The 21,708-nt window shown below is 37.5% G+C and overlaps 1 protein-coding gene across 1 annotated transcript in view; it reads right to left on the minus strand.

Moving 5' to 3' along the window:
- ABCB4 (ATP binding cassette subfamily B member 4) overlaps positions 1-21,708 on the minus strand; it is a gene marked incomplete at both ends in the record, with an annotated part of 75,219 nt that overhangs the window by 44,678 nt on the left and 8,833 nt on the right. The window contains 10 exons of the mRNA XM_080701481.1: positions 1,474-1,644; positions 2,005-2,208; positions 5,727-5,852; positions 6,069-6,179; positions 7,487-7,600; positions 10,439-10,610; positions 12,897-13,021; positions 14,341-14,512; positions 15,166-15,357; positions 16,790-16,847. Of these exons, the coding sequence (XP_080557607.1) occupies positions 1,474-1,644; positions 2,005-2,208; positions 5,727-5,852; positions 6,069-6,179; positions 7,487-7,600; positions 10,439-10,610; positions 12,897-13,021; positions 14,341-14,512; positions 15,166-15,357; positions 16,790-16,847 (1,445 nt within the window). The remainder of the gene's footprint in view (positions 1-1,473; positions 1,645-2,004; positions 2,209-5,726; positions 5,853-6,068; positions 6,180-7,486; positions 7,601-10,438; positions 10,611-12,896; positions 13,022-14,340; positions 14,513-15,165; positions 15,358-16,789; positions 16,848-21,708) is intronic.

Genomic DNA, 21,708 nt, shown 5'->3' on the forward strand with positions numbered 1-21,708 from the left:
GCCAGTAAAATATGAAATCACCCTCATAAATAAAGATGATACTATTGCCTATAAAATAGGTTAAGTATATTGAACTATCTTTCAGCTGGACCTTGGTCTAGGTAATCAGATTTCTTTGTTATAATATATATAAACACACACATGCATGCACGCACACACACGTTTTAGTGTAAACATTTCTTTCCTACTGGTTTAATAAAATTAATGTAACTGTAAATAGTTAAGTTTTTTCAGTACTGGGAATTGAGTCCAGGGTGCTTTACTACTGAGTTATACCTCCCACCCTTTTGTATTTTATTTTGAGACAGGATCTCACTAAGTTGTCCAGGCTGGCCTTGAATTTATAATCTTCCTGCTTCAGTCTCCAGAGTACCTGGAATTATAGGCATGCACCACCATGACCAGTTTAAATTTTTAAATAAATGACAGCATACCAAAGCAATAAATCAGTACTACAATTATGTTATAGAAATGTAGTAGGACAGTTTTAACTATTTTCTAGAATTTTTGTTTGTGTGTGGGCATGTACTGGGGATTGAACTCAGAAGCAGACTATCTCCAAGCTATATCCCCAGCCCTTCTTTTATTTTGAAATAGGGCCTTGCTAAGTTGCTGAGAAGGTCCTTGAACCTGCGATCCTCCTGTCTCAGTCTTCCAAATACTGAGATTACAGGTGTGTGCAGTATCTATTAATTTCTTCATATATTTTATTTATTTATTCATACATTAATTCATTTGTCTTGCAGTACTGGGGATTGAACCAAAGGCATTCTACTCTTGGCTACACCCCAGCCCTATTTTTTCTTTATTATTATTTTTTGTTTGTTTTTTGCAGGTCTGGGGATGGAACCCAGAGGCATTTGACCTCCGAGCTATATCCCCTACCCTATTTTTTTTTATTCTTTATTTTGAAATAGGGTCTCACTGAGTTGCAGAGGGCCTCACTAAGTAGCTGAGGCTGTCCGCAAACCGTGATACTCCTGTCTCAGCTTCCCGAATGCTGGGATTACAAGCGCACACCACCATGCCTGTCTTTTTCTTTATTTTTTAAACAGGGTCTCACTGAGTTGCAGAGGGCCTCACTAAGTAGCTGAGACTGGCCACGAACATGCGATCCTCCTGTCTCAGCCTCCCAAGTACTGGGATTACAAGTGTCCACTACTATATCTGGCTTTCATATATTTTAATACAACCACTTTCAACCAAAGCACAGCTGGTGTACAAGAAATAAGCATCACTAAATGGTTCATTGCATAAGCCTGGATCTGGGCTCACTGCACCACGCCCAAAGCCAGCCGAGACCATTCACCTCTCCACAGGCAATGCGATCTCACAGAAAGGGGAAATCAACAGAGCCCCACATGATAGCTTCACTTGTCTTTATGTTTCTCAATCCAGACTCTCACAGCACTGGCAAGAATTTGCAATACAATTTTTGCTCTCCTGTTCCTCAGGCGTTTAGGATCTACTGACCTTATCTAGGGCTGCCTGGACCTCAGCTTCACTCTCTGTGTCCAAGGCCGACGTGGCCTCGTCCAGCAGGAGGATCTTGGGGTTGCGAACCAGGGCTCGTGCTATGGCGATCCTCTGTTTCTGCCCACCACTCAGCTGGGCCCCTCTCTCTCCAACCAGGGTGTCAAATTTCTACAACAGAAAACAGGGAAGAGCTCTTGAAATATTTTAAATAAAAAAGGGCAGGAAGGCTATAGATACACATGAAAACCACTTGGAGTTTTATTTTACTATAGCAATATATCATAAAATATAGTAAAATGAACGACTATTGGATTATTGAAAAAACCACAAACACATATCTTGTATACAAGTTCATATTATATATATACCAAAATATACTTTTTAAGTCCCTAACTGTATATTTCAAGGGATTACTTAGCAAAGTTGGACATTCTTGCATCTCAACATTAGCTTATGCTCTGAAGTAAAGACAGGTCCAGTGACATGAAATTCTAATCGTGAGGACAGCTGCATTATCAGAGTCTTTACCTGTGGCAATTTCATGATAAACTCATAGGCGTTGGCTTCTTTGACAGCTTTCTTTATCTCATCCATGGTTACATTTCCACGGCCATAACGGATGTTTTCAGCAATTGTGGTAGAAAATAGCACTGGCTCCTGACTCACCACTCCAATGATTTCCCTCAGATATCTTACATTTAAGTTCCTAATATCCTGCCCATCAATGCTAATCTGAAAGAAAAAAATATTTCCTCTTAAATATTTTAAACCATCTAATATCTAAAACATTAGGACTCTATTATGAAGATGTCTTAGCTAGTACTGAACCTCTTTCAGCACTTAGAAATGACAATTTGAACTAAATAGTAATATACAAGAATTATAATTTAAAAGTTCATACTCCTTTCTGATATTTATTCTCTTATAATGTTTTTAGTGAGTGGATTGTCCTCCATAAGGTATCTTCTCGTATTGTTTGTTTGTTTGGTTGGTTTTGCAATGCTGAGGATGGAACCCAGGGCCTTTTGCATGCTTGGGCGAGAGCTTTTCCATTGAACTACACACATGCAGTCCTGGGTATGTATTTTTGACATGTCACTAGTTTTATTTATCAATTTTAAATTTAAATAAAAAATTTACTTATTTATCTAACCTACCTATCATTTTGACATGTCACTAGTTTTATTTATCAATTTTAAATTTAAATAAAAAATTCACTTATTTATCTAACCTACCTATCATTTTGATGGTATTCGGGTGTCTTACTATATTTAACATACTATAATTAATTTTAGCATTTCCCACTTGTTGGACATTTGGCTTCCTTCAAAAGTCACTGTAAAAGTAGAGAATAACCAAGTGGAAGAGGATGATCAATTTTCCTTTGATAGCAATTGCTTACTTGTACAGTGACTGATGTTTTCTGGGTACCTATTGATTGTTGAATAATGGCTGACTAAACAACTCTTCAAAAGTTTTTTTTTTAATAATTCCAAATGCTGGCACCACCATGCCCTGCTTGAAATTTTTACAAATATGTATTCTCAAAACTTTTTCATGTTAACATTCTATAATTAGCATGGTTAACTTTACTGATTTGTATTTATTTCTCAAATATAAATGTATTGCTTTCCTTCACCGTAGTTGTATTGCTTTTGTTTGGAGAGGGATTTAAGGGAAGTCTGGATTAATCGGTTATACTACTGGGTATGTCTTTTGCTATTTCAGTGGTAAGAAATTTGTGAAGCCATAAAATAAATAGTGAATATCTCATAAATTTCTGAAATCTTTTTTTACTAATGAGTATTTTCTAAAAATACATGTATTACTCCAATAATAATTTTTAAATGGGATATTTTTGGAGACTTATCTTCAATGGTTTGTATTTTACTAAGTTCTTACACAAAAAAAAGAAGAACAAAAAAAGCCGGGCATGGTGGCACAGGCTTGTAATCCCAGTATTCGGGAGGCTGAGACCTGAGGATTACAGTTCTCGGACAGCCTCAGCTACTTAGTGATGCCCTCCGCAACTTAGTGAGACCCTGTTTCAAAATAAAGAATAAAAAATAGAACAGGGATGTAGCTCTGAGGTAGAATGACTCTGGGTTCCATCCCCAGACCCACACGCACAAAAAAATGTAAAAAGAATTAACCTAAGGTCGCATTAGTGCATGAGGATAGGCCCCTGTTCCTTCATGATAACATATGAATTTTCCAAGCATATTTATTGATTTTATTAAATTAAATAAATAACTAATCCCCTGTATCTCATATAGAAAATTTGTATTCATTTTTTTTTTTTTCGGATCTGTGATGGAACCCAGGGGCATTCGACCTCTTAGCTACATGCCCACCCTATTTTTTATTCTTTATTTTGAAACAGGGTCTCACTGAGTCGCAAAGGGCCTCACTAAATAGTAGCTGAGGCTGTCTGCGAACCGCGATCCTCCTGTCTCAGCCTCCCAAATGCTGGGATTACAAAGGAGCACTACTATGCTCAGTTTATTTTTAATTTTCGAAAAATCCCATTATGTTGTCAAAGTCCGTGCTAAATTGTTGAGACTGGCTAGAATCTGCAATCTTCTTGTCTCAACCTTCCAAATATAGGAATTATAGCCGGGCACGGTGGCACATGTTTGTAATCCCCACGCTTGGCAGGCGGAGACAGGAGGATCCTGCAGGTTCGAAGCCAGCCTCACTGGCTTAAGAGACCCTGTTTCCAAATAAAAGATAAAAAATAGGTCTGGGAATGTAGCCTGGAGGTAGAAGGCTTCCATCCCCAGTATTACCAAAAAAAAAAAAAAAAAAAAGAGGGATTACTGGTGTGTACCAGCTGCTTGGCTTTTTAAAAAAAATCTTTTGCTTCACAATTGCTGAGTTATAATACACTTTAATACCAAGCAAATTCAATGCTCTTAAATTGGAATGACTGAGAATATTTTTAATATAAAATGTGGACCAGTATTGCATTGATATTAATCTACTGACTTTGATTATTGTTTTGTTGTTGCATACAAGAATATCCTTTTTTAGGAAATGTATTCTGAAGTATGAGGGAGAATGCACACACATGCACACACATGCACACACATGCACACACATGCACACACATGTACAGACATATAGGAGAGGGAAAAAAAGCAAGTGAGTCAATTAGTAAGTATCAGTAAATATCTAGGTGAAGAGTATATGTGAGTTCTTGTTTTCAATTTTCTGTAAATTTGGATTCATAATTAAAAGTTGAGCCAGGCGTGGTAGCGCACACTTGTAATCCTAGCATTTGAGAAGCGGAGACTGTAGGATTGCAGTTCGCATACAGCCTCAGCTACTTATCGAGGTCCTTTGCAATTCAGTGAGACCATGTTTCAAAAATAAAAAGACTAAAAACTAGGACTGGGGTGTAGCTCGGAGGTAGAATGTCCCTGGGTTCCATCCCCAGTACCGAAAAAAAAAAAAATAGACTAAAAAAATAGGGCTGGGGTATAGCTTGGAGGTAAAATGTCCGTAGGTTCCACCCTCAGCACCACAAACAAACAAACAAACAAATAAAATAAAATAAAAATAAAAAATGAAAAAAAAAGGTGAAAAGGCAACTTAAGCTATTTTATTACTATCATCTATGTTTTATAAGTTTCTTAAGACTTAGAATTTCTGGTATTCATTCTCATATCTTTTTTTAAAATGAACAAATTATTCTCCATAATTTGGACTTTATTTTTTTTGTTGTTGTTGTTGCAGTGCTGAGGATCAAACCCAGTGCCTTGTGCCTGCTCAGGAAAGCGCTCTATCACTGAGCGGCACCCTATGCCCTATTTCACTTTCACCTTTAGCTATTCTAATGCTTAAGAAAACATAATAGTTATTGCTGAATTTAATTGCTGTTCTAAGATATCTGGTAAATCTGGTTACCAGGTTGTCAACAATTGCTATATGGAATATCGTCAAACAAGCCAAATAACTCATGAAGAATAATCATCTCAATAGTCTGGATGACTGCTTTCCAGTAATTTATTGGGCTACGAAAAGATTAGTTGGAACAGAAAAGAATATTGACTAGCTTCTGTGGCTTTTATGGCTCTTACTGAACATATTTGTTAAACCAGCTCAAGAATGTACTCATTATCCAGATGTGTTGCAATATGGTGGCCCCTTTACCCAAACTGGATTAACATGAAAATCTGTTTCCCAAAATACCATTTCCAAAGAGCCAGTGTGCACCCAGTGTCTAGAACTTGGTTCTTCCCACTTACCGTACCCTCATCAGGGTCATAGAGCCGCTGAATCAACTGGACAGTCGTGCTCTTCCCGCAGCCGCTGTTCCCAACCAGGGCCACCGTCTGCCCGCTCTGCACCTTCAGGTTGAGGCCCTTCAAGATCTGTGAGGGAAACGCAGAAAAGAACACGTCACACAAAGCCCTCAAAAGGAAATGATGTGATTAAATGTGAAAATTGAAAAAAAAAAAGAATTTAAAAAGGGAGCTTAACTCTCAAAGGAAAAGCATGTTAATATCAACATAATAGAGATGTTATTGCTTAAGATGATTAAACAATTAAGCCGAGTTAGGAATTTCTACAAGCATTACTAATGGTACCTTGACGTTAGCTCGAGATGGATAAGAAAAATGAACATCATTGAACTCCAAATTCCCTTTGATGCTGTCTGGTTTGTGTCCTCTTTCTGAAAAACTGTCAATTTTAGGATTCTAAATAAAACAAAATTTAATAACTATTTCATTATAGAATAAACAATTACATTTTTTTTTGTACTAAGGACTGAACCCAGGGATGTTCTACATCCAACTTATACCCCCAACACTATTTTATTTTTATTTTGGAACAGAGTCTTCCTAAGTTGATGGAGTCTCACCAATTGCTGAGGCTGGTCTCAAACCTGTGATCCTCCTGTCTCAGTCTCCCAAGTACTGGGGTTACAGGCTTGTGTCACCGTGACCAGCTAACAATTACATTTTTAAGGAATAAGATTCAGCAAATTTCAAAATCAGAATCAGGAATGGTATAATCTCCCTTGTGTGACACAGAACACATAGGAATTGTGTGTGTGTGTGTGTGTGTGTGTGTGTGTGTGTTAAGAAAACAGTTCTTTAAAAAAAAACAGGCTTTTCTTGAAAAGTACATAGAAAACATTCATTTCATTTTATGCAATATTTCACCTTAAGTTTTGGGCATATAAGTTTTCTAAATGGCCAGATAATGTCTATTTATACAACCATAATAACAAAGATATTATAATTGACAAGACCAATTATTTCAGCATTTAGCAAAAATTCTTACTCCTGAGTAGCAAATGTAATATATTGCGAAGACCTGAATGATTGATTTTTTGATGTTATTTAGGAACCATGTAAACTTCCAATATCTTCAGAAGCTGAGCAGTTTTCACATGACTTAGATCAATGAAACAGAAGTGTTGCTTAGCTTGAATTATTAAATTTCAGTAGCCTACTTTTTATTTTATTTGTGTAAATGTAGTGACATACTTTAGTATGCCAACATATTTTTTCATTAAAATCATTTCAACTTGTTCAGTAAAGTTGACTCAAATTTCTATCAAAATGCAGTAATAATTCTTTTGGAGGGGTCAACCCACAGCAAAGTAGATTGTCAATTTTTGTCAACAATTTATGTACCCCCATTTCTATTCTATATAGAAATTATAATTTTCTCAATCTGGCTACATTATAAAAGATAAAAAGAGAAACACTAGGAAGAGAAATATCTTTGATTTGCACTATAACACACTAGCATGATGTACTTCTCCCAAATGAGATTTGTGTTATTATATTATCTAAAGGTAAACATTTAGAAAATATTAAGAGACATTTCATTTCATTCATTACTATAAGGAGATCAGTAATATCTTGTCATTAAGTTTTGCCATAGTCAGTATAACTTATTCAATATAGTTAATTCAAAAACATGTAACTTAATGCAAGTTTTAATTATCCAAGCCTCAAGAACTTTTTCAGCATTAGAAGAATAAAGGACTTACATTGTCAATAATATCAAAGATCACATATGCGGCTCCTCTTGCATTAGCAAAAGCATCAATACATGGGGCAGCCTGGCCCACGCTGAAAGCTCCGATCAGGATTGAAAAAAAGACCTGAGCAAAAGAAGAGAGGAAAAGTTGTGTCACCTTGTAGCGTTCATTATCATCTAAATTATGACTTGCTCGAAACACACTACATCAAGGATTGGGTTATTCTTTTTAAAAATTATTAATTTTATTTTAATTGTACATCTTTATGGAGCACCTTATAATAATTCAACCCATGTATAAAATGATCAAATCAGGGTAATAAGCATTCCCATCATCTCAGTAAAAACTTAAATTGAAAGACAAATAAGAATCATTTTAATAAAGAGTCAAAACTACAAGATTAATATAGCATTTCATTGCCCAAATGGACTTCTCCAACTTCAAAGACAATTTTTTTTTGTCTTGTTTGATGTTCTCTTGAAACAACTTACAAACAAGCTGTAAGTCAGAAATGTACGAACCTACTGTGTTGACTCTGAAGCTAATGCCACCAGAGAAGTATTTTTCCATCAGTGTTCCTATTCAGTCCTATATGATTTGCTCTATGCATGGAATTACACAGAATGTTCAATATTACACATAGTAGATTTTGGTGGACATTTTCTTAAAAAGTACCACTATAGATGGATATACGGATTGACAGAGAAGGTTTTTAACACAAAAAGTAACAGTTCATCTATTTATACAAGACTAAATCATTCCCATGTACACTGGTTGGTAATGCTCTTACATGGTTGTTCTGTACTATGACATTTAAAACAATACATTTGCCGGGCGTGGTGGCGCACGCTTGTAATCCCCGCGCTTAGGAGGTGGAGACAAGAGGATCGCGCTGGTTTGGAGCCAGCCTCGCTGGCTTAAGAGACCCTGTTTCCACATAAAAAAGTTAAAAAATAGGTCTGAGAGTATAGCCTGTGGGAGTGTATCCCGGAGGTAGAAGGGCTTCCAGGAACCCCAGTACCACCAAAAAATAAAATAAAATAAAATAAAACAATACATTTCCCTTCAAATTTTTTCCCTTAGGACAATAAACTGATACAGAAAACTCCAAAGTCTAGCTTCAGGAATCCACATTAGTAGCATAATTTAACTTAGAAAAATGAATGTAGAGAGATTACTCCTTTCTCTCTGGACATGGTAACACTTCTACAGTTTGGCTCTTTTTTTTGTGTGTGTGGTACTGGGGATGGAACCCAGGGGCTTTGTACCTCCAGACTACACTCCCAGACCTATTTTTATTTTTTATGTCTTATTTGAAAACAGAGTCTCACTAAGTTGCTGAAAGCCTCACTAAGTAGCTGACTTCGTGAACCTTCGTGATCCTCCTGTTTCGGCCTCCCAAGTATTGGGATTACAAGAGGGCGTCACCACACCCGGCACAGTTTGTCTCTTCTCAAAAGACAGTAACATTTGTGTATTCATAACCCTAATATGTCTAATATCTATCCACTATCTGCAATATAGGTAAGGGCCAGTATGAAAGAGAAATGAAACCTCTACCAAGATGGATGCTATGGGGTGCAGTAGAACCCCTGCCCTGTATGTAGCAGGCTGTGCCCCAGCTCCCTTCATGGCAGTATCACTCAGCCCCACTGGCTAGATATCCTCATCCACAGGCTGCAAATGAGGAAACTAAGAAGACAAACTCATCACAAAAGGTGAATGGCAAAGCTGGGACTCAATACTCCTTCTTCATAAAACTTCAGTAGTAAATGAGAAAGCAAATAAAGGTGGCACACTTCCAAACTGACAGCGGGACAGGAGGTGGACGTGAGGAAACCTAGACTCAGCGATTACGAAAGCTCATCCAGCCAAACAGCCCTCAACAAAGTCTGAAGATGCCATCGTAGGAAGCATTTGGAAGAGGCGAATTGTCATAACGATCCTAAGTCATCATCGAACGGCCACACAATGTTGAGGATCCTCTGTTTAGGAAGACAGGGAAGTGCAGGTTTTAAGAGATTTCTACTTAAATGTTTTCATGTTGCTTTGATTGTATCTCACTAACAAAATATTGCTAGTTTATATATGTAAAAGAGAGTTACGCCAGGCGTGGTGGCACACGCTTGTAATCCCTGAGCTTGGGAGGCTGAGACAGGAGGATCGCACAGGCTTGAAGCCGGACTCAGCTACTTAGTGAGGCTCTCAGCAACTTAGTGAGACCCTGTTTCCAAATAAAATATAAAAAATAGGTCTGGAAGTATAGCCCGGAGGTAGAAATCCTCTGGGTTCTACCCCCAGTAGCACAAAAAAAAAAAAATTTACAAAAAGGTGCATAAATTATGATCCTGCTTTGAAAAAAATATATATGTGTATAGAGGAAATGATCTGGAAGATATATGCCAAAAGTAATCATCAAGTATATATAGATTATTAGATTATAAGTGACTTTCATTTTAAAAATTCTGTATTCTAACCTTAGTATAATTATTGTACTTTTTTATAGTCATGAACTAAAGATATTTTGATTTTCATATAGAAAAAATGAACTAACACAATTTGTATTTCAAATAGCTAATGTTTTATACTACATATGCTCTTATATAATTTTATATTCTCAGTTTATAACAATGTTTATTTTCTTACACAATGAAACTCAATGGCAGAATATGCATGACTCCAATACAACTCTATTCACCCAAAATTCATTCCATTTTCATTTCCTTTTATATCTTGTGTTTCTCAGGTCTAACTACATGCTATTATTTTGTCCCTAATCATAATTATGAGTTGAATGTTCCAGAAGGCCAGTTCTGCCCACAGGACAGCAAAAAATAATCAAAAGACAAAAACCTACAATCACAGCTCATTCTTCCAAAAAGAAGAATATGGAAGAAAAGAGAAGATAGATGGAGAAATAATATTCTCAGATTCTTCATAAATAATAGGAAAACTACTTACTGTCATTGCATTTCCAATAGTATATTCTTTTGATATAACTAAGGTGGAGCCATACCAGAAGGCCAGTGCATATGATGCATATATTAACAGGAAGGCAATTCCCATGGAAATGTTGGCTGAAATAGCTTTTTTAATTCCAATTTTTTTGGCATTTTCTAAGTATTTCTGATACCTATCAGAAAATGAGGGGGGAAATGTTACAATAAGGATAACAATTCATACTCTGAGCCATACTCTCCTCCTGTATCATCGGAGGTTTATAAACAATGGTGTCGATATAATAGACCCCTGGTGAGACCCAGCTTTATGGGGTTGACTTAATTCAGGATCAGCCCACATTAGAACAGACCCAAGCTTGCTTCCCACCAGCCTGGACCCATGTCCTCTGTTCCCCACCAGGACAACTAGTGTTCCCCTGGCCGTTCCAGAATTAAAGTCTCACCCCAGGGATATGAGGAGCTTTTTCTTCACCTCCATACCAGCCTCTCAAGCCAGGGTCAAGGTGGAAGGAGAGGGAGCAAGCAACCAAGAAGGGCACAAACATGTAAATACTTTTCTAGATTCTTAAATTTAGTTTCTTAGATCAGTTCAATTTTCTTTGGAGAGAAAAAATATTCTTATTGTTCTACTGGGTGAGAGATAGAAACTGCATTTTTAAAAATGTAAACCTGCTTTTCTCGCTTGGATTCTTTAATTTTTACATCAAGCTGATCTACCATCAAGGTAGGTTCAAGGTTATAAAGTGGTCACTATTGGGGATATTGGTTTGTTTTTCTCAAATTTCCTATTTTAGTTTCTTCATCGGAATCATAGGGTTGATAATGCCTACTTAGGTAATTGGTGAGGCAAATACATCATTATAAAAAGCAGTATAGTGCCTGACACACAGTTGGCAAATCTGCTGATTTCAATTATTATTCTTACTATAATTGTATTAGAATTTTATCCCCTCCTGAATTTTGCTCATTCTACTACTATCTTATTTTTGAGTAGCATTTCAAATTCATATTTCTGGCTTCTACAATTTGACACAAAAGTACAAATGTTTAGAATGACTCTGTGAAATTATATTTTTTTTGCATCAAGCTAAACAAGTTTATTCATTTATGCTAGATCCAGAGAGTATGTAAATTTTAATTTGGGCTCCCTAAGATTTGAAAAAATATTCAATGGATATACAATAAAACTTGGGGGAGGCAGTATCACATAAATTGAGGTGTTTCTCTTTTTAAAAACAACAACATGTTTTTTAGTTCAACCAAATGAGATAATGGAATTCATTAGTTTTTTTTTTTTAAGTATGCTGCCACAAAAGATGATATCATTTTAACTACTTAAAGCACTCAACTCTTCAGAGTAGTTTCTTCTATGCTGGGTGCTACGTTCAGTTGGCCAGGTTGGTGCGGGGCTCCAGTGACGGTGGTGGACACGCTGTAATTACCTTCACTTAGGAGCTGGCTTACCGCGGCTAATGGAGTGGCACTGATTACACTGACATCCTGTGGTCCAACTGAGGGTTAGTGTGGCCTGTGTGGACTATTGTGTACAGGAAGCGGCAGTGAGAGAGAAAAAAGGAAGAGGTTAGACGAACCAGAGACATGTTGCTTTTGAAGAGGGATCAAGGAGTAGAAAAGTAGGAAAAGAAATGGAAAGCACTGGGGCAACTTTGCTTTTAACACTGGGGAATGTCCCGAGAATTTTTATCAAGGGGTCCTTGTGGGCATCGAGAGTTCCACTGAACAGCAAAACAGGTATTTCACATGAACATAGACTTCTACTATCTTAGAGGATTTTATGAACTAAAATATTAAATGTGGATAAACATTTAGGTAAAGCAGAATTGATTTTTCCAAGGATGTTTATTTCCAGACTCAACATTTAAAACTTAAATATATACTCTTAAATATATAGCTTTTCTAGGCCAATCATATCTCAATTTAAAAAATGATAAGCAATCGCTTATCATTGAGTCAGGTTCTCAAGCACAAGACTATAAAGAAGTGCTGTCAGGCTGGACCATTAGGAGTGAGAGCCAGAGGCCAGGGCGGGAAGCTTTGCCTTGTCTATATACAAGATGGACTCATGCCCTACAGAAAATTCTGGGCTATGACAAGGACACCCACATCTCCTTAGATTTTTCTCTTCTATATTCCAGTTTATGGTCATTAACAAGTGAAAAAATAGAATTACAATGTGTTGATAATTGTAACACAATATAATCAGTATCAGTATCCATATTTTTGTTTTAAAACATTATTCTAAAAGGGAATTCACAGGCAACACACAAGGTAGAATCCTATACTAGAGCCTGCCATCAAGCAGGAAAAGGTGCTTATATTTTGTGGGAGGAAAGGTTAATATTAGAGAAAAGAAAGTAGTAAACACAGACCACAAAAGAATGGGTGACAAAAATGCAGAAGTGGGTTCTTTGAACTGGTGAACAAAGAACCTTCCTGACCTTTCCAGCTCTTTTTTCTGGCCCCCGAAAGCTATCACGGTCCTGATGGCTCCTAGTGCCTCTTCTGCCACGGCACCTGCTTTTGCGTAGGCAGCGAGTTCTTTGTCGCTAAATGCCGAGAGTATCTGGACAGGAGAGACACAGTCATGACTTGTGTATGGGGAGAAAAGTTAAATGACAGTCCAGGCAATTCTTTAACCTGCTTTCTCTTCCCAAACCCTCTGCTTTACAAAGGGCCAAAGTCAAGTAGCAAGTGACATCAGTGTACCAGTTCCAATGGCTGCTCCCACCTCCTACCAATGCGGGGTCTGATACACCTGGTCGGCCCCCAGGAGGCAGGAAAAGGAACCCACACCGCTCTCCAAACAGCATTTTGGAGGATAGTGTCAAATTCTGAACCTACTATGTTATTTTTTTAATCTGTTCATGATAAGGCGACATAAAAGAGAAGCTTATGTCTGGAAGAATTCACGATGCTTTCCTTTAGTGTGTTAGGATTTTTAAACAGTATGAAAATAATGTCCAACTGGGACATTCTACTAAATAATAAGATGACTAAACAAGATGTTTCAAGAGAAAAGTAAAGTGAGAATCAAAACAAAAAAGATACAAGTATCTCACTCAGTAAATCACTAACCTCAGAATATGAATATATATATATATATATATATGTATGTATATATACATATATACATACACAGGATCATGGTGTGTGTGTATGTGTGTGTGTGTGTGTGTGTGTGTGTGTGTGTGTGTTACTGAAGATTGAATGATTGAACCCAGGGCATGCTATGTCTGAGATACACCCCCAGCTCTTTCATTTTTGCTTTGAATCAGGGTTCCACTAAGTTGCTGAGGCTAGTCTTGAACATGTGATCCTCTCTTTTCGTCTCAACCTCCCAAATACTAGGATCACAGGTATGCCCCACCATGCCTGGCCTCAGCCTTTTATTTTTCTTCTATTTTTATTTTGAAATAGGGTCTCACTAAATTGCTGAGACTGGTCTTGAACCTGTGATTCTCCTGTATCATCCTCCCAAGTACTGGAATTACAGGCATGTGCCACCATACCCAGAGATAAAATTTACTTAATTGCAAAACAAAATGACACAATGCCACATAATTGTCATGAAAAGCAAAAAGAAAAAGTAGAAAAAATCCCAACTCTAAAGTTTTTATATTCACTCAAAAATTAGGAGGAATATTACATTTGAAATTGCATTTCCTTAAATACATAACTGTCCATGTTATTTAAACTACTCTGCCAGAAGATATGCCCAAAGAAATAATTATCACAGTGCAAAAAACCTGTCATTGAATTAAAAATTAGTTTTCTTATGAAAACCTCATATTAACAACATGCTTCCAGACGTAGTTTCCAACATTTAATGTCTGGCACTCTGGACGTTAAAAATAACTGTGAACATGCCTAGATTTCACAGACCTTTGCCCAAACAGCTGCAGAGAGTCCCAGGATAGGGCTGATGGCCATTATCACAAGAGTGAGCTTCCATCCTCTGATGAACCCCACTATGAATCCTGCAAAAAACGTGGCTATTGCTTGAAAGAACATTCCAACCTTGTCACCAATTCCTTCACTGATTTTGGAGATGTCACTAAAAAAAGATCACACCTAAATGGTTACAAGGCAGGATGTCTTCAGTTAGAAAGGTGAAATAGACATTTGACAAACACATAGACAAATATAACATATTCATACTACTGCAATTCTCTCTCAGAATCTTAGCCTCTTGAAAGACATTTCCCCTCCTAAATACTGCACAAAGGAAGAAATTCAGGATTAGTTCATGCTTCTAAGAAGTTAGTGGTATTAAGGTTGATACTATCAGTCGATCTTGTTAGAACAGCATTAACATTTTGAATACATAAATCCATTTGTTTAAAAGCAGGAATTAGGAAGGGTGTTGCAACAGTGAGAGGGAACAGTTGGAGGGAAGTGTTATTTCCTATTGCAAGTTGAACATCCCTCAATCTCTATAATACATGCCATGAGTATTAAATTGGAATGAAATATTCACTCAGTCCTCAAATAAACATACCATACAATCAGGAGAAAAATTAACAGGCATGGAAAACATGTGGTGTAGGTTCTAGATAGTTCTAGAAATGACTATCAGATGATATAGCCCCAATTTATATCAGACACCTAATCTAGTACTTTTTTCCACTTCCAGTCTTCCCCAGACAAATTTTCACATAGTTAGTGCTTAATTCCTTTATGAAAGTGGGATATTAACAGTACACTTACTCTGTTAGCCGTGTATTGAGTTCGGAGATGTCATTGATATCAAACCAGCCTATCTCTTGCCGTAGAATAGCATGAAAGAACTTTTGCCTAATTTTCTTAATCTGTCTGCCAGCTGCCAAAGTCCAAAATGAAACTTGTATATAGGCAGCTACAAGAACTCCAGCACCTAATCCTGAGTAGTAATATGCATATCTGGAAAACAATTAGAAAAGCTTAGAAAATCTGTTCTTCATTCATCTCTTTCAGGAGAAATTTCCAGAATTAGAAATTAAACGGTTTATTAAACTGATTATGTCATAACAAATACACATTAATTATTTTTCTCTCTTAAATTATAAGATGATAAATGCCATGATGGCAAATATATTTACTTAAACTATCATCCAGTAAAAACAGATAAATTGCTATGCTCAACTGCAAAAATGTGCCAAATCGTTCATTTTTAACTGGTGACAGTTTGCAAATATTTTAACTCCTCTTTTTTATTGTATGTCAGGCTTGCATATTTTATTTTACTGATAAAGTTCACTAGTATTTACAGATTGAAAATATAGGAATGAGCAGGGCAAGTAAACTGGCTCAGTGTAAGTTTGCCCATATTGTGTGCTCAAAGAACCAAAAACCTTCTTTTTCTTGGCAGTATTTGAAAGTATTTTTAAAAATTATATAACAAAATGTCATGACTTCATACTAGTTAGGAGTGAAATCTTAACCAAATAAGTAGAAAGTTAGTGACTTTAAAAATAATAGGTGTCCTCACAAGTCTTGTATCCCATTGTGATGCATGACTACAGTGCACCAATAAAACACACACACACACACACACACACACACACACACACACACACACACACATATATATATTAAATAAATAAATAAATAAAATATAAAGTTGGGCCAGGAAAAAAATTAAAAAATAGGTGAAATCTCTATGCTCTCAAAATATATTTTTAATCTAATTTTACAAACTGTTTTTGTTTTTTAAATATTTTTGGTGGTACTGGGGGTGGAACCCAGAGGCTTTCTACCTCCGGGCTATACTCCCAGACCTGTTTTATATTTATTTGGAAACAGGGTCTCACTAAGTTGCTGAGAGCCTCACTAAGTAGTTGAGGCTGGCTTCGAACCTGTGCGATCCTCCTGTCTCAGCCTCCCAAGTGCAGGGATTACAAGTGTGTGCCACCACTTCTGGCCAAACTGTTTTCAGATAGATGCCTTTCAGGCCTGTTTTTGCATAAAAATAGTACTCATTTTAATCAGCCAAATTGATATGTAATTATTCAAACGTCATATTACAGGCTTTTAAGACTTCTATCAAGGAGACTGAAAGACGGGAAAGCCCCATAGATGACACGGTTGGATTAACTGACAAACTGGAATAAAGATGGTAGATTCAACTAGTGTATCAATATTAAATCTGCCAAAGTTGATAACTTATTCTTAGGCACTGAAGTAAAGGGCCATGACATACACAATTTACTTGAAACCGGGGGCTGAGACACTAATAACAAGGAAATATAAGAATACAGGTATTCTTTTTGTGTTTTTACTACTCTGTAGTTTGAAATTATTTTCAAATCAAACACTAAAAACAGTACACCATATGTACATATACACAAATTACCTAGTCATTTCCTCTTCCAGAATTCTGCCTGGATTTAGCATTGACAATGAAAAGTTCCCTTGAGGAAAACAAAAACAAAACAGAAACATTTTTAAAAAGGTTCAGTTATTAAAAGGCATTGTCAGACTTAAAAATCTGTTAAGAATTTAAGTATATAAAACTATGTATATCAGATGTGCTATAATTAAGTTTCTCTATGAAACATCTCCTCTCTTTCCTCTTCCTCCTCCTCCTCCTCTTCCTCCTCTTTCTCTTCCTCCTCCTCCTCTCTCTTTTGTTCACATTCCAATGTACTTTTCATTTTACTCAAGTACAGGGTGGAGACATGGGCCCTCCCAGGTTCTCCCACACCCTGTCCTATCAGCCTTGGGCATTTTTCTTTTTTCTTTTTTGGTGGTACTTGGGTTCCTGGAAGCCCTTCTACCTCCGGGCTACACTCCCAGACCTATTTTATACTTTTTAAAATTTGGAAACAGGGTCTCTTAAGCCAGCACGGCTGGCTTCGAACCTGCGCGATCTGATCCTCCTGTCTCCGCCTCCCAAGCGTGGGGATTACAAGCGTGCGCCACCTCGGCTGGCTCAGCCGTGGGCACTTGGCAAGCAGTTTTCTAAAGCAGCACAGGGGCTGAAGAAGCAGGGTACAGGGGAGCCACAAAGCACACAGAGGCAGAAGAGGCAAAAAGAGACAGTTAAAATAGAAAACAAGATTAAGGGGAGTACTTTGCAAATACTTGCTTCTGTGAATTTTGTTTTATCTCTGTGTTCTTCCCTAACATGCTTCTCTCTGACATAAATAAGGGAAAGGTCAAATCGCAGACATCACAAAGGAGGAGGAACTAACAGCAGGGAAGATAACTGAGTCACTAAAAGACAAACTGTCAAGAATCATTGGCAATTAGTTAAGCCTTACATTCCATGTCTTTCTAGTGGAACTGTATTCTGATTTTTTTAAGGAACATTAATTAGAAGGAAATATATTATCTATTCATTTGAGCTCATTTGATTAAAAGAAACAGGCAAAGTGCCTTGCCTCGTTTTCATGTTTTAATAATACTAAGACATTCTTGCACGCTTATTATATGTGGGACACTCGTCTAAGAACTTTACATGTATTCGTTCATTTATTTCTTATAACAACCTGATGAGGTAGGGCTAGTTTGTAAGTTCCCACTGCACAGAAGAGAAAACTGAGGCAGAGAAAAATAAAGTCCCTTGTCCAAGGCACACATGTAGCCAGTGGCCGAGCAGGAAGTCAGCCGAGCTGCTCTGCCTGTGCTCTGACACCAGGGATCAGGGATTGATTGCTACTCAGGTTGGTTCATGTGAAAATGGCTTACTTTTAAAATACAGAAAACAAATCCTGGTGTGGAGGCACAAGCCTGTAATCCCCAATATTTGAAAGGCTTAGTCAGGAGAATCACAGGTTTCAGGAAAGCCTCAGTAACATACTTAGACTCATATCAATCTAGTGAGACCTCATTTCAAAACAAAAAAATAAAAAATTGACCTGAAAGTGTAGCTTGGAGGGAGAATGCCCTTGGATTCAAACCCTAATACCATCTCCCCCCACACAAAATACACACATGCCTGTACTTTGGAGGCTGAGACAGGAGGATCACAGGTTCGAGACTAGTCTTCGTAAATTAGTGAGATTATGTTTATTATTTTAATAAAAATTACAATTGGGCTGGAGGTATAACACTCCTAGTTTCAATCCCCCAGTTCCACAAAGAAATACAAATAAAAATACACAAAGTGAAAAATAAAAAAGAAACAACCTACGCCACGCCCCGGTCGTGGTGGCACATGCTTGTAATCCCTGCACTTGGGAGTTGGAGACAGGAGGATCACACAGGTTTGAAGCCAGCCATGCTGGCTTAAGAGACCCTGTTTCCAAATTTAAAAAGTATAAAAATAGGTCTGGGATTGGAGCCCAGAGGTAGAAGGTTATCCAGGACCCCAGTACCATCAAAAAAAAAAAAAAAAAAGAAAGAAAAGAAAAGAAAGAAAGAAGAAACAACCTATTTCTACTGTATCATGCAAAAATAGAATGAAATATAACCAAACTATTGAAAAAATGCACCAAGGCAGATGTTTCTCGTTTACCCTGGTCCTATGAGAGAAAGTGCTTGGTTTCTGCTCCTCTATCATGTGTAAGTAAGCCAAGGGATTAAGTTTTCTGGGTGCTGTGTATCTTCCTTTTCTCTTTTCAAATTTTCAATTTATTTAACAATTGATTTTTCATTTTTTAGATAATTTTCAATTTATTTAACATTTAAACTACAACTAGGATTAATTACCAAGGCACATAAGTTTTTCTATGATATGAAGTGTTTCTTATTAGCTCTTGGTCAGATATCAGACCCTTGAGGAATCCTGCTCTATTTTATTTCTCTTATCAGGTCATTTCAGTTCTGTGTTCTCATTTCCTTCTTGAGTTCTTAAATATGGGAAGTTGGAACTAGAGGTAGAAGAAATATTCAAAAGCTATGGTGTTTGTAGAAATCACTGCGAAGTTTCCCTTCTGAACATTGAAATCAGGTGAAATATTAATATGTCTTTCTCTCCTCCCACACCTACCTCAAACTTTTAATCTCTTCTTAAGAACACAATATCTTGGGCTGGGCATAGTGGCACATACTTGTAATCTCAGTACTGGGGAGGCTGAGACAGTAGGGTCTCAGGTTCAAGGACAGTCTCAGCAACTTAACAATACTTTCAGCAACCTAACAAAACCCTGTTTCAAAATAAAATAGGCCTGGCATGGTAGTACACATTTGTAATCCCAGTACTTGGGAGACAGGAAAATCACAGGTTTGAGGACAGCCCCAGCAACTTAGTGAGACCATTTAAAAAAAAAAAAATAGTTCTTGGGAATAGTTCGGAGGTAGGATGCCCCTGGGTTCAATCCCCAGTACCAAAATAAATAAATAAATAAACAAAAAAAGACAACTAGAATACCATATCTTAAATTGACTTTCTCTCTTAGGAAATAAGAATCTGGGCATTTCAGATTATCTTCTTTCTCAAAGACCCAGGCCAAGAATGGCAGTCAAAATTAAGATTAGTAACCAGAGCAGTCGTACAGCTCAGAGGAAGCCCAGAGTTTCAGCTAACTGGAGAAGGGCAAGACAAAGGTGTGTTGGTGCTGTACCAGAAGAGTCAGGGATTCTAGATATAGAAAGAACCCAGGCCCAGGAGTGTCAGATGCTACTTAAGATGCTTCAGTCTCATAAACAATCCCCAAATGTCATCTAGTTTTGTCTTCTCAATGACACTTAAAACCTTGAAAAAAATACAAATGCTAAGCCTTCACCTGAGCTCAGTTAAACCAGAACCTCTGGCCGAGTTTATAGCACGTATATTTTAGAAGCCCATCAGCTGATTCTCATGAGACAAGATGGAACACTCCCACACTAGTCCGCCTGAATGCTTCCTCTAACTAGAAAACAGGGAGCTGTTGAAGCTGCCTAGATGTTTTAGGAAGCTCCCCTAAAATCCATTTATGCCATGGATGAAAAAAATGCTTAGATGCCTGTTTCATTTACAAGTTCTCAACAAGTCCTCCCCAATATTTATTGTTCATTTATTATGCTCCAGATCCTTTGCAAAAGTCACTTCATTTAATTCTATTGGTAAATCTGTGGCTAATTTTCAAAGATGAGAACAGTGTGGACGATAGAGACTAAGCAACTTGCCTGTGGTCGCACAGCTTCATCAGTGTGTGTGTGTGTGTGTGTGTGTGTGTGTGTGTGTGTGTGTGTGTTACTGAGAACTGAACTCAGGGGTGCTCTGCCTCCGAGCTGATTTTATTTATTTATTTTATTTGTTATTTTTTCCTGTCTCAGCCTCCCAGGTACTGGAATTATAAGCACCACACCAGGCTACTTTGTCACATTTGAAGGTCAAAGTACATCAGTGCCTGCCTAGGACTTCTTGTATCCTACAGAACTATTCTGCACAAAATAAATGGCTGGTGTCTGCTCAGGCAGCTTGGACACTATGGACAGATCATTAAGGTAACTAGAAGCTCAAACGTGCCTTTGCCTTTCCCCTTAGCCACAAAGGCCACACAAGGGCAAGCAGGGCACAGCAATTTCCCTACAGAATTTTCTAGATTATTGCAGTCACATAGACTTGGCATAAATGATGCTACATTCTTGATACTCTGTAAGAGAACCGTTTTGGGGGGACTCAGTCTGTAAGGGTTTGGATGCAAAATGCTTTGTGCATAGTTTCTGCACAACTGAATCATTGTGAGTGAATAACCCTGTTGTGGAGTGGCTCTGTCTGTTGACAAGGATGGGCTCTGCTCACAATAAGTCGCTGTCAGAGCCTCTTGTAACCTAAGCCTTTTTCTCTTCTAACATTCCTTCTCCTTTGGCTTCCATTAAATCCAGTTGTCCAAGAATTTGATGATTCTAAAGAATAGACTCTAAAGAAACAGCATCTCTTTTAAAGCTAGGATCTCGGCTAAGTACACTATCTGCTCCCAACTCCCACAGTTTCTGCTAACCTCTACAACTCGAGACATATCAATAGGCACCCTGAATTTAGAGTGAGTCTCCTTTAAGAACTTCATTTTTTTCCTCAAACAGAGAGGAGAATGTTATTTTTACAAACTACTGAAGAGTGACTATTATGTATTAGAAATACATAGTATCTGAGGAACAACCCTTCCAAATTCTCCAAGATGGCCAGCGTGGTGGTTATGCCTGTAACCCCAGTACTTGGGAGGTTGAGACAGGAGGATCCAGGACAGCTGTTGAAGGACAGCCTCAGCAAGTAATGAGACTCCATCGACCTGGTGAGACCCTGTGTCAAAATAAAAATAGAGCTGGGGATGAAGCTTGGAGGTAGCCCCCTGGGCTTAATCCTTAGTACCACACAAACAAACAAAAGGAGGGAAGGAAAAAGGA

This window comes from Muscardinus avellanarius, assembly GCF_963383645.1.
Source record: "Muscardinus avellanarius genome assembly, chromosome: 9".
NCBI classification, from domain to species: Eukaryota; Metazoa; Chordata; class Mammalia; order Rodentia; family Gliridae; genus Muscardinus; species Muscardinus avellanarius.